Source organism: Cephus cinctus, unplaced genomic scaffold (assembly GCF_000341935.2).
Source record: "Cephus cinctus unplaced genomic scaffold, Ccin1 Ccin1_scaffold0468, whole genome shotgun sequence".
Taxonomy (NCBI): domain Eukaryota; kingdom Metazoa; phylum Arthropoda; class Insecta; order Hymenoptera; family Cephidae; genus Cephus; species Cephus cinctus.
Genome location: NW_014333144.1, coordinates 82,366 through 95,759, shown reverse-complemented (window position 1 = coordinate 95,759; position 13,394 = coordinate 82,366). Strand labels below are relative to the sequence as shown.

Sequence of the window (13,394 nt, the reverse complement as noted above, 5' to 3'; positions counted from 1 at the left end):
TTTGAGTCAAACTATTTTGCCCCTTTAAAACACTCATTTGGTTCATGTTTTGGTTTACTGGCAGCTGTAACTCCAGTTTGAGTCTATGAGAACCTATGGCAAAACTTGGAGGTTCAATACTGAGTTTAACAAGAGAATAGTCAGTTTTCAAGTTCTGAAAAAGTTTATGAAGTAGACGGCAAGACTGGATTATATCTATTTTGACCATGGATAGAAGAAACAAATATCTTCTATTACATAAGAAGACGCAGCTAAAATGGATCCGAGAACATTCGTCGATCATTGAAATTCAGCAACAAGGAATATATGCAACACTTGTCACTTTTACACCCATTTGAAGACGATGAACTAAGGTCGAGAAGAATAAAGTACTGACAAAATATGTCTAGTAATATTGAAAGTGGGGCTTTATATTTTTGTACTTGTAATTAATGGCTTTCGGCAAGAAAGTGAAGTACCGAGTTTTTCCTTCCCTCGTGATTTTTTGACCTGTCCCTTGAATTCTCGAGAAACAAGTGGCATCTAATGTCGGAGATGTCCACTTTTAGTGGTAGACCTTTTGGAATGGCGAGGGACAGATCTGAGACAGATCTAGGACCGACAAGGGATTACGAGTGACCGCCTTCTCCGGAGTTTGAACGTCATTCTTTTACCTGGGCTTGAAGTTCGAATTATGAAATTCAGGACCCTTTGCCTTGTAATTTACGATGTTGGCGTACAATAGGTAAAATTAAATAAAATTAAAAAGCTGCTTTCAAATACAGGTTTAACAATAAAAAAGTAAATACAGTTGCATTATGTACACTCGCGCACCTCCTAGACCGAGGTAAATGGTTCTACGACATTGCCTTCGTTCGTTTCGAGATTATCCAACATGCCACAGACATCCTTAGGATATTTAATGGATATTATGTTCTGCATGGGCAGTAGGACGTCTACGAACGATTCTTTAGTGATTTTCGACCCAATGCTCAGCATTCGGCGCAAAGTACCCGTTTAAAAATAGGTACTTACTTAACAAGCACCCTGTATATTTTTGTACCGATAGACGTATATGTTTAGTCAATTACTCAAACCGCATTCACCGAAAAGCCTGGTGCGACTACCACACCACAAGCACTTTATATACAATTTTGAAATACGTTACACACTTATTTTCGAAAGCTAAACAAATTTTATCGGTTTGCACAGAATCGAGCTTACCCAGAAGCAGCCTCTCCTTCATTGCTTACGTCAGGAATGGGATACAAATACTAGATACTGGCGAATTCTTCTTCGCTTGGCCTCCACCAGCCACCCACGATCATCTCATCCTCATCATTCTCCTAAGCAAACCCAGCCGACATCCGAGATCTAAGCCTCTCGATTCTCTCTATCAACTGGCAAATCATTATTTTTTTAATACACAGCCACTCTTTATAATTTTATCATTGCTAATTATCCATATAGATACAACTATTTCATTACGATAATCTCAATAGTGTTCTCAGAAGCGAAGAACGGCATGTAAAAGTAAAAGTGTAGACGACGACGAATATCCAATGTGTATATATATTTGCAACACGTGTACTAATGAAGCATCAGGAATATCTGTAGTAAAATTCTGTATAAGCAACAGCACCAGTAACATCGAGGCATCCTTTTGCAAAGGTAATACCTATGAGAGGACTATAGTTATGGGATAATGCATACTTCTAATATCAAATTAGATAAACAATTACAAAACTAAGATAAAAGAAAAGGAATATAGATAATGTGAAAGAAGAAAAAAGAGGAAGTAAAGTGAATTGAATTTATGACGTGCAAAAACCTTCTGCTTAACGTTGATACATATTCATTTCGTAAATTCGAATAAGTCGATGTCATTTTCGAATTGCGCTCGCTTATTTCAGATGGCAGTGTGATTAAGCGACGATGTAACTAACTTTCTCATGGCATTCCATACGGACTGCACAACATACCAAATTTGATAATTACATGAAGAACAATAAATTTGTATAGAACGATGTGCTATGAAAGCATATCGATGAGTTTTCTAAATCAGAATATTGTCATGACAATTAGGGTTAAAATTCATTGGTCCATTATGTGCAAAACCAAATTGCGATTTAGTTTAAGCTACAAAAGGGCACAACAGTGGCACGTGCGAAAATTCGATAGCCTACCACCTTTCTCACATACAATAATGCAGAAACCAAACGTATCACGCGCTCTCCGTAGCTTATCAATTTCTATATATGTCAGTATACGACTACACTAGAAGCCGTGTTGCGTGTGATGAATGACGGACGAGTCTCTCTTTACGATTTAGAGGTTTGGACGTGCTCATAAAATTCCTCTCCGTCGTTCCCGTGAAAGAGAGTCTTGACGCGCGTGGAATTCTCGCGACCTTGCGCCCATTACCGTCAATGAATTCGTATAACGAATTTGAGCTAACTCTAGCGCGTCCGCGCAAGCAATAAGTGACGAAGAGAGGAGACAGTTCCAAGGAGAAAAAAGAGAGAGGAACCGTGGGAGGGTAAGAGCGCGAAAGGAAGACAGAGAACTATTACAATCCTTTTCATCTTTTTAGGCCTATCAGTTGGTTTGGCATAAGTATAAAGTTATAACTATAAACAAAACTCCGCTTTCACACTTGAGTTTTTTCCTTTCCACCGTGATTACGTTTCTTTAGATCGCATCAATAAATTTAAATGGAGCGAGTTTTCGAATACTCAATACCCGGTGCGGCCTTGCCTTGGTAGTTCTATCCTTTCCACGAAATTCTAGCAACAGGACTTTTGTTTGCGAAGGGAGAACAAAATTCTAGTACCAAAGAGGATGATATAGATACGTATGAGATTTTCGGAAAGAAATAAGATAGAAGAAGAAAAAGAAAAAGAAGGAATAAGATATAGTAGAAGATCAGAACGAATGCGAAACAAAGACCGCGGAAGACTGCAAAGGAGCATCAAGTGAAAGAAGAAATAATTGAGATCGGTAAACAGAGTTCAAAATCGATATGAAATGGCCGGTTCCCAGCGATGGTGCATGTTTCACTGCACCACGATCGTATAAGTAGTTGATCGTGTAAGTAATGTTCATCGAGAGAAGCAAGTGCTCGTCCGAAGAGAACCGAGAAAGCAGACATTCCAAATGCGGTTCGTCCAGTTCAGAGAACAGACGGACAAACGGACAGACAGACAGACACTCTAGTCCGCGTGTGGAGCGGGAGTGTTCTCGGTCCTCTATGCGCGATAGCGAACTCGCCACGGCATATTGCTACGTAACGTATATATACACACTGGTACACGTATATAAATATATGTATAGATACAATATATACATAAGAGGACACTGGTATTTACCACTGTCTCGCTTTATCGTTCAGGCACATACTGTCTTCTAGATGGTGCACATATATACGCAACTTCCTCGCTCTTTCCTCTCCCTCTTCTTGGTACTTACGGACTCGAGATAAACGGACTTCTCGATTTATTCCCGCCACTACCGCCACCAGCTAACCAACCTCTGCCTCACGCTCTCTTGTTTCCTCATTTTCTTATTCTTTCTCCGAGTTTCTCACTCTCTGACACTCCCCACTATTTCTTTCTACTCTCTTTGTCTACTCTCTTGTTCTCGCCTACTCTCTCTCTCTCTCTCTCTCTCTCTCTCTCTCTCTCTCACTCTCTCTCTCCCCGCTCCCGCCCCCTCTCTCTCTCTCTCTCTCTATCTCTCCGTGTGTGTCTCTCTCGCTCTCTTTCTCACTCTCTTCCCCCCATATTTTTCTCTCACTCTCTTTTTGTCTCTCTGTTGGCTCACCACAGTCTATCCAGTATAGAACACCACAAACCCTCTCTCCTCTTTAACCGGAGCTCCTTCTCCTCCACCTCCTCATTCTACTCATCCACCTCCTTCCTCCTCGTATTCTTCGCATAGTAGTCTCAACGAAACTCAGTACAGCCGCGGCGAGCAGCTGACGCGGTAAACGTGTAGTTGACGTGGAGAAAAGTGAGTGCCGCGCGCCTTCTACCAATATTCGAGAGGAGAATTCTTTTCTACAGTAGTGTAGACTACAAGGAATAGTCTGAGACTGGTCCTACGCGCATACGTTTTCACACTCTCCTTCCTAAAACATCTATTCGCATAATTTCGTTGATTCCCTCACTAATCTTTTACTTCCTTTCTTTATGCTGCTTTTCCACAGACATCTGTCTATTCGCTTGATAGTCTATTTATCAAGTCACGTATTCAACAGCAAGTCAACTTGTAGTGTCATAGCTTTCTCCGTTATTCGTTATAATATTGTATTCTCTGTTCTGCATGTACTGGTACGAGCGTGTGCATGTGTGAAGTGCAGAACGAACCTCGTTCTCAGAGTGGCAAGTGTAAGTGTGGATGTAAGGTGAGCGCGTATACGCAACCAGAGGATTCGCCGCTGAAGGAGCCATAGTCGAATGCATGACCGTAGTGACCGCGCAAAGAAGCGCGCACGGGTAAGTGCGCAGACAATTCTTGGAAATGAGACATTCACAAAATATCGCGTTGGAAATGACTTAAGAAAAATTGAAAGAAATAATAAAGAACGTTACAGGGACCGAAAGTGTAAGCAAAGATGTTGAAGACAATGAATTTCAGAGTACGCCGATCTAGATGTCACTACTAGACATGAGATTGTTTACTTGAACGTGATGCGTGTCTTTCTCAAATTTTATACTTTCCCACTTTAATGTGTCGCTTCTGTGTACGTATTACTAAAGCTGATACTCTCTTCTGATTTTGACACGGAACTCGTTTACGAGAGGAAAGAAACTAAAATGTGCGATAGAATTTTCCTATCAATTAAGAAAGATTATTATAGGGACACTATTTTATGAATATTTTGGCATATCTTCTTATATTATATTTGTTTGATTTTATAAAATATATGTATTCTTACATTCAATAATAATTCGAATAAATCCACTTTCGCCATTCAGGATCCTTCATAGTTAATATTTATCATATAGGAAGAAAAAATTGAAAAGTTTTCGGGGTATAATATTTGAAACGCAATGGCGAAGGACGTGTTCTTTTACATTTTTGATTTTCTTCCATTTAACCATTTTGGCCATTCAACAAATATATGAATCTTGATCATTCTCAAACCTTTCAACTGCAAGTTTGATTTATGAGGGTAGTGACAGCTGCGGTGATTTTGAAGAACACGTGCGTCAGTCCAACTCCACGAACTTTTACCAACGTATGTTGCTATTTTATGCTCTGTTGTAAATTTCATCCATGTAGGCGAAGCGATCTACGTCTTCATAGTGTCTTTAACTGCGAAATTACATCAAAATTTTCATTTTGTTTACTCGGTAGTACATAACTACGTGCGCGGCTACTATAAGTGCATATTGGATTACGTAGGATCCTGTGCATACATATGTCATATATATCGAAATAATATAGCGACACCTTCGAAATTTTGCGGCCTTCGACGCCTTTCGTGGTATACTTAACATAGATGAGTAGATAGAGATTGGTAGAGATATATGGGGCGAGGAGAGTATGAAAGAGGACAGATACTAGATGAGAGAGAAAGAGTGAGAGAGTGAGAAAGGGAAGAAGGAGAAGAAATTAATCAATGGGAAGATTCAAAACTTGCTGAAAACAAACGATGTTTATCTGTCTTTGGTAGTAAATACTTCTTTTGCTTCCTGTTGCTTCTATCGATGATGGCACTGATGATCGCGGCAGCTACTTCATCGATGATACTAATTGCAAATGCCATTCGTTCTTAGTTGGACAAGAGTAGTTGTACATTATCGAAGCGCTGTTCCATGTAGAATCATTCCGATTTTTCCGTATATTTCGACAAAGGTACGCAGTAATAACTGCGTCAATTTCGCCGGTGCGTGTTATATTTCTTTTTAAATTCACTTCAGACGATGGCGCACACTGACAGCTCTTATCCGTTAACTTGAACGGCCTTTCTTAACGATGACCTCGTACTAGACACCGCACCCACCGATAACAATTAATTCAATGTAATACTCGGAAAAGATTCTTCATTTCGAAGATTTTTTTACTGTTTATTTATTGCATTGGCGTCAATACTAGCGTCATCACATTGTTGATATATCCGTCGCCAAAAAATATACATCTTTCGGTTTAATGTAATGGAAACTCTAATTTCATAGAGTCGGTTGAGGAAACGTTTAATGTAGAAGAAAGAGAAATAACTTTTCATACGTAAGAATGGACGTGCCGCGTCCACCTTGCGGGTCTATCGTTATGTCGATGACATAACACCAGCGCTATTGGAGTTCTTACTGTGCTTCAACCTCCCTATACACATTTGCAAATTAGAATCTCTTATTTTTCGTATCGCATGTGGGTGCTTAATTGCCTAGAGAACAAGAGAAGGAATAATATGAAGTGACGTTAATTGTAGTACAAAAGAGATTCTTCAAAACTGTTTTTGATTCCTTGAAATTCAACATCCAAAATACGTTGAAACAGTTTTTCTGGCCTCTTCACTATATAACTCTACTATCGCACGCACACGTTACTGATGGACACGAGTACGCGTGAGAAGGTTGTTCGAAGCAGCTACCGAGTAGTACGACTCGTTTGCGCGAACACGTTTGCGGTTTCCTAGTGGTTCGCAGATGTGTTCGTAAAATATACTTGCGCAACCGTTTCCGAGAATGCGGCTGTACGCACGCAGGATAGTTGAGGTACTGCTTTTCCATATTATCGTTATTATGCTAGTATAAAATGTATTGATATTATGATAGTTTCATCATTATTTATTATTATTATGCATCATTACTGTTACTGTCAGTGCCATGATAGTATATACTGCGACAGACATTATCCTAGTTCATATATTATACCTGTACAGCTGTGAAACGTGAATCAAACGAATGTCTGTGATATCGCTCGATAGCGTTTAGTAATTTTCTTCCTGATGACCCATCCGTCCATCAGTCTCATTCACTAGTTGATTAACCAGCAAGCTGGATGGTTGTCTCGTTCTTCCGTAGTCAGTCTACGTCCTTTCGCAATTACATCGCGCGAGCTATGTTTACCTACAAACGCTCGTGTAAATACGCCGCGTGGCTTAACAGCGATATGCTCTCGCGCGAAACGGGTCGGCACCAACAGCACGGCATGGGTAGCAACCTGCTTACGCTTTCCTTCTTCCTTCTTTATTTACCTGGTTCCTATAATGCTATTTTGAAAAGAATCAAGCGAAGATCTGTCAGAGTTTTCGATGGCTCCAAGGGTATACCGTTCGACGATATTTTACAGTGAGCCAAGGAGAAAGAAGTAACAGATTGCAAAGTCGTCTATCATCGCAATGGAGTTTATGTGGCTGTCCAGGAATCCTATGAAGAGAGTTGTTCTCACCGTAGCTTTGATCATCCTCGGTGGCACGGGACGCGTCGATGGTGTCTCCGAAAGTATCATTGGTAAGCAAGAATGCAGCGTAGATAACATGGAAAGCACGTGCTGACAGCTACCAAGCAAAGCAAATCTATTGCGGCTATGTTTTTAGTATCTCCATCTATATTATTATCAATTTGAGACATAACGGTTAAGGCTGCTATACGATTCACGGAATTTTGTTTCGGGAAAACACTCGTATCGCACTTCCGCTTTATTCAGGAGTTCGCATTATTATACCCATTCGAACAACATTAGCATGTTTTTCATTTGCGCTTAATTTAACTTCTTGAATCGTACTTATATCGCGAACCTGCCTACCGCTGCAGATAAGTATGTTTGCACATAAGGCCTATCTTTCCATGAGAACCTTACACTATCTCGCTTTAATTCAGTTTTCTTATATCGCATTTTAGATAATGATCAATTAGGGTGGTCATTGTGAATATTAAACCCTGTGCACAAACAATCTTCTCATATTTAGGTTTTTTGAAGAGAAAACGAAACAGTGTCAGGATCATTTTATAACTCGCTTAAAAAACTAAATATAATGCCGCATTGATAATTGAATAAAAGTTGAGGTTTTCTCAATTTTGACGTTTAACATAAATAAATCATAATTAATTTCAAAACTTTTGGAGATAAGAGTATCTAAATCGCATTCGCAGGAAGCCGTGAGACGTGTGACAGCGAAGGAGAAGATTTCACAGTGGACAAAATACCAAACACAAGATGTTTTAACTGCATATGCAAGGTAAGTCGGTGTTGATGACGTATGTACCGTATGTGACGATGACGTATGACGTATGTACTCTAAATTATCAAAAGCGTTAGACAGTTACTTCTGGAGCGAGATAACAGCAGTATTCGAAATATAGTTGAGTTTCTACATCAGCCTCTGATATTGGCCAATGCAAAAGAGCAAATGTAGCGCATTTAACATCGTTATGTCTAGCTAATAGTATATACAAATCGTGATTTGGAAGAAATTTTTAATAGAAAGAAATATCTGTTTCCATAACTAGACAGTACGTTGTAGAGTCTACATTATTGCTTAACGTTTAGTTTCAGGAATCAGTTTTGTTCACTATTACCAACATCAGTTGGGAAGATTGTATTTGCAATGTAGAGTGGTGAATAAATCGGAATGCTATACGATTAAAATCATATACATATAGATGCATGCATACTTAGAAAGACATTTTCTTTCTTATGCGAAAGAATCATTGTTTATGATTCTCGAGCTATCATTCGTTGGTTCATTGACTCATCATATTCTGTCATATCGAAGCAAAGTTTACTGCTGTTTTCATCCTGCCTACTAACTAAATGTAATTATCGCCAGACTACGTCTATAACTAGGCACATAATCGCAGCCTTGAGAATTTCTGAAAGTACTTTCTGATGCTTTTTTTTCCAGAATGGCTTCGTTGAGTGCCTGAAACAACAGTGTCCGAGTATAGAGGGTTGCTACACACTATTGGAACTGAGAAACGACGAATGTTGCCACAGGTGCAAAGGTACTAAAGTCACGATTCCACTTCGCAACAATACTAAAAAGTCAACGTTCTTTGCCAGCTGTGTGTATATTAGTATAAATCTGAGATGAAACAGTTGGTTAAAGTGAAATGAGAAAAGCATGTACGTATTGGTCCCTGCCATAAAAAGTATTTGTCTTTGAAATTTTTATTGTTGTCAAAAGTGTCCGCCCACAGAATATTAAATAGATAATGGGATTAACTGTAAAGAACAGATGTTAAAATCTTTTCAAGCTATTATCGTTACTATTAATTGTAAAGTAAAGATTCATATAATTAGACATGAACGTCTCCAATAATGTGGCATTTTTATTAGATTCAGTTTTATGTATGGAACAGCATTCACCTTTACTAATAAATTGTTGTTTTGAAAATCCTTAACGCTTTTGTAGTTCCATCAAAAGATTGCAGTATATATATAGATAGGCTTCAAGATTTACAATTTATGTTTTAAGCATGGCAATACAAGCCACAGTCGGAAGAAAGAAGATTGCGTTTTTTTTTAATGCAAGAAAAACTTTGTTCATTCTAGGATGTGTGCGTAATGGGGTGCATCATCCCTCGGGTACTGAATGGACCGAGGTGAACGATCCATGCCGAATTCTCACGTGCAAAGCCGGTGTGATCACGGAATCGAAACTTCGATGCTATACGCCTTGCTCTAATCCAATTCCAGCAGCACCAGGACACTGTTGTCCAATTTGTTTGGGTAGGAAGTCCTTTATCTTATATTCATGCTCAGTTTCCCGACGCTCGAGCGCTAATGAGATGAAAAATCTTTTAAGGATGCTACGTCAACGGACAAAAGGTCACAGCCGAAAGAACTGTCACGACTACGGAAGATCCTTGTGTGACTTGTAGATGCAATATGGGACGTCTAACCTGCGCTAAACAGGCCTGTCCTGTTCTACATTGTCCTGCATCAAGAATTGTACACGATTCTGGAGAATGTTGTCCCCACTGTACAGGTAGATTATGTTATATTAAAACTTAACATAATGGAGCAGAATTCCAGTTTAAAACATAACATTTATTTCAATTATTCAGGTAGCGGACGATTTTTCTCGCCTCCTAAAGGAGCCTGTATGCTTGGAACGACTCTTTATGATTCTGGAACACAATTCTACGTAGATGAGTGTACTCGCTGTAGTTGCACAAATTCAGCTATTTCTTGTACCAAGGAAACCTGTCCTGTCTTAGAATGCAATAGCGAACATCAAAGTACGCTTCCAGGACGTTGTTGTCCACAATGTCCTCTGGTTGAACAAAGTCGAGCTTCCTGCACTTATGGTGGCAGAACTTACGGGGCGAGTATCATAATTTCCCTGAGAATACCTTCACTGTTAATAATATTACCACGAAGGTCTTATGAAAATAGCCCGAATGGAGAATTAATTTTTTTGTTTAAACGTCCTAATTTCTCCTAGGCAGGATGGCGAATCTTGGAAGCTTGACCCTTGCAAAGCATGCGCCTGCATGCAAGGTAAAGTGCGCTGTGCGATGCCCATGTGTCCGCCATTGAACACACCCTGCCCACCGAATTCTCGCCTGCAGCACCCTGAGGGTCAGTGCTGTCCTCGTTGTGTCGAAAGTAAGTTCTAAAATGATCGTTTATTTGCTAATTATGAATTGTGATTTTATCTTTACACTTGAAATAAAGTATAGTGTAAGTGGTAGTATTTACATTCTATATATGTTAAGGTGATGGTGTCTGCACAGTATTTGGGGATCCACACTATCGCACCTTCGATGGGAAATTTTTTAGTTTCAAAGGTCCATGCAAGTATCAATTGGCCAGTGACTGCGTGGGACACACCTTTAGCATTCGTGTTACGAATGACGCAAGATCAACCAAAGCATCTGCTTGGACGAAGACTATTGCTTTGAAGGTTAACATTAAATGTGCTCATTAGTTTGTTCATTAACACATTAAAGGCGGGAGTCGTAGTACTACGATTTATCTCGACTGTAGCTTAAAGCCGAGAGTCGTATTAGTACGGTTTGCAACCACATTGCGCAATCCATGCGCCACTTTACATTTGTATTTAGTATGTTTTGTGGTTTTTAAGTCTAAATTTTTTTATGATTACACAAAATATCGCCCGCTCTAGGACGAAAAACGAGGCGGGGCGGTCGCCGCGTTACCTAGGATACTTTCGTCAAGATCCCCCGCCTTTAATGTGTTAATAAGGAAGTTATTCGTACGACTAATATTATCAAAAGAATTTATTTGATCAGGTAGGAGAATTGAAAGTAAACTTGGGCCAAAAGATGCGAGTTAAAGTAAATGGAAAGAAAGTAGAAATACCGTACAGGGTGCCACATAGATTAGATATCAACCGAACAGTGGACAGTGTTCTCGTAAGTACCCAGATCGGAATAAAAATACTCTGGGACGGTATAAGCTTCCTGGAGGTGTCTGCACCCACCTCGTATAGAGGGCGACTCTGCGGTCTTTGTGGGAACTTTAACTCTCTCCCAAAGGACGATTTTACTACGCGACGAGGTCGACTCTTGCAGGATTCCCAGCGATTTGGACAGTCTTGGGCGGTCGGTGGCAAAAAGCGTTGCGCTCGAACCCGGCTGCCGAATGTAGACGTTTCGGGTAGACGCTGTCGAGGCCGTAAAGATCACAGGTACTTTCTTCAGAATTTTAATAATGCTCATATTGACATTTAAACAATCGAATGTAATTGCAGACTTTGTAATCGATTGAGAACCCACATCTTCGATCCTTGCCATAAGAAAGTTAATCCTACAATGTACTACAAGGCTTGCTTGCAAGATATGTGCGAATGCCCAACAAAAAATTGCTATTGCGAGTCCTTCATGGCATATGCTCACGAATGTAAACGGCTTGGAATAGAATTGCCGCATTGGCGTAAATCAACGCGATGTCGTACCGTCTGGGACGTGACGGACGATACCGGATTTCGTCGACGACTTCGCTAGCTGATTCTTGTTCGCCGCGGCATCAAGCACTCTCAGGCATCTGGAGCGCAGCAGACTCTTGACTCGCGCCGTGGCGAACTCTCGTCCAGTGGACACACGTGTATGCAAAATGCCTATTTGGCCTCTTCGTACCTAGTGATGTACGTAGCCGCGTTCATGAAAGCACAACGGAACGGAACGGAGTGCTTCATGAAAAGTTTACTAGTCACCACTTCATGTCAATACGCATAACCGGTGAGTTCGAACGCACGTACCTATACCAATTAGACTTTATATTATTTCAACAATTACATTTATATTGCAGTGAAGTAAATCTTTTACATTTTATAATTGTTCTCTCGCTTGATTACATTCCTGTGCCTATATTGTTATTTCTCAGACACGTAAGACAATCCGCAAGATAACGTGCAGATCTTATACATACTTCAACGAGGAACTTACTGTTTTACCTTTACTTTCGTATTTATTTATTTATTTTTTTAAAAATATTTTTGCCCTTGTCGAACTTCTTTGCCAGTACTATATCTTGCAATCTTGTCTGTTTGACAAGAAAAATTACAATGTTTATCCTTATAAAGATCGAAGCGTAAAATAAGATAAGAGTGCTTTCGCGAGGAATCGATTACAATATCTCCTTGACAACTTGACGAATACTCACGTGACGCAAAGATTTACGATAGATCGGGATAACGAAAAATTTACTGGTGTTTTTAAAAAATGTTTCAGAGCACCGTGCAGTATTTCGGCCGATGAGCAGGCTCGCGGCATTGCATCTACATCCCAGTGTTAACTCGACAGTGCGTTTATGATAGTTAGATTTAAGTTAGGTTTCTCAAAACCATATCTACCATATCTTTCTCTCCCCATATCTGCCTTATCTGTCTCTCTAACTATATATAATTTTATCATATTACTGATATAGTAGCGCAAAGCATTACGATCTACTCTGGAACACGTAAAATTCCGCAATATGGCACAAAATAATGTAAATATTATCGAATTTAGGATGTTATTATACTATGAATTAGACAACTTGTAAGACGTACCCTTTTTTCAGAATGTGACTTTAATCAAATTTTCAAATACGGGAACGTACAGTCTATTCACGACAATAATGTTTCTTCAACGACCAAGATCTTATACGTTTTAATGTAAATGTTTTTTGTATTTCACATTTGTGTCGTGGATCGGCTATATTTTGGTAGTTCTTTTCTTCTGTACATACGAAGCTCCGTGTTTTCCATTACTTCTTACGATTCATCATTTATTTTTTAATTCTTTTTAGTAATTAATTAACAGAACTGTACATATATGGGGCACACTCTAATATCCTATACTTCGATAAAATGTATGGAAGGTTAGTGTCGAATAGCCCAAAGTCATATAGAAGTTTATTCCTTTTTCTTCTCTTTTTTTTCTATTGTTCAGCCGTAAGGGCAATAAAATGATTTATATTCGTATGCTGGCATACCATCTTCATCTATCCTAATT

The 13,394-nt window shown here is 39.4% G+C and overlaps 1 protein-coding gene across 5 annotated transcripts; it reads left to right on the top strand.

The window, feature by feature from the left end:
• Positions 1-3,756: 3,756 nt before the first annotated feature.
• Positions 3,757-13,363, top strand: LOC107268094 (BMP-binding endothelial regulator protein). 5 transcript variants are annotated; one of them, XM_015740483.2, is made up of 12 exons: positions 3,792-3,990; positions 7,279-7,439; positions 8,082-8,167; positions 8,834-8,933; positions 9,484-9,660; positions 9,737-9,919; positions 9,999-10,258; positions 10,383-10,542; positions 10,653-10,840; positions 11,190-11,587; positions 11,651-12,137; positions 12,630-13,363. In XM_015740483.2, the coding sequence occupies exons 2-11, from the start codon at positions 7,328-7,330 to the stop codon at positions 11,901-11,903; spliced, it is 1,917 nt and encodes a 638-aa protein (XP_015595969.1). In that variant the 5' UTR covers positions 3,792-3,990; positions 7,279-7,327; the 3' UTR covers positions 11,904-12,137; positions 12,630-13,363. The 5 variants fall into 5 exon arrangements, with proteins under 5 accessions (XP_024941129.1, XP_015595969.1, XP_015595973.1 ...); XM_015740482.2 differs by having other exon boundaries at positions 3,923-4,475; XM_015740487.2 differs by lacking the exon at positions 11,651-12,137 and having other exon boundaries at positions 3,922-4,475.
• The last annotated feature ends 31 nt before the right edge of the window (positions 13,364-13,394 follow it).

Coding starts and splice junctions, on each gene's coding strand:
- LOC107268094 (XM_015740483.2), top strand. CDS start 7,328: ATGGAGTTTATGTGGCTGTCCAGGAATCCTATGAAGAGAGTTGTTCTC. Junction 9,661..9,736: donor CTGTTGTCCAATTTGTTTGG/GTAGGAAGTCCT, acceptor AAATCTTTTAAG/GATGCTACGTCAACGGACAA. Junction 10,259..10,382: donor ATGGTGGCAGAACTTACGGG/GCGAGTATCATA, acceptor TCTCCTAGGCAG/GATGGCGAATCTTGGAAGCT.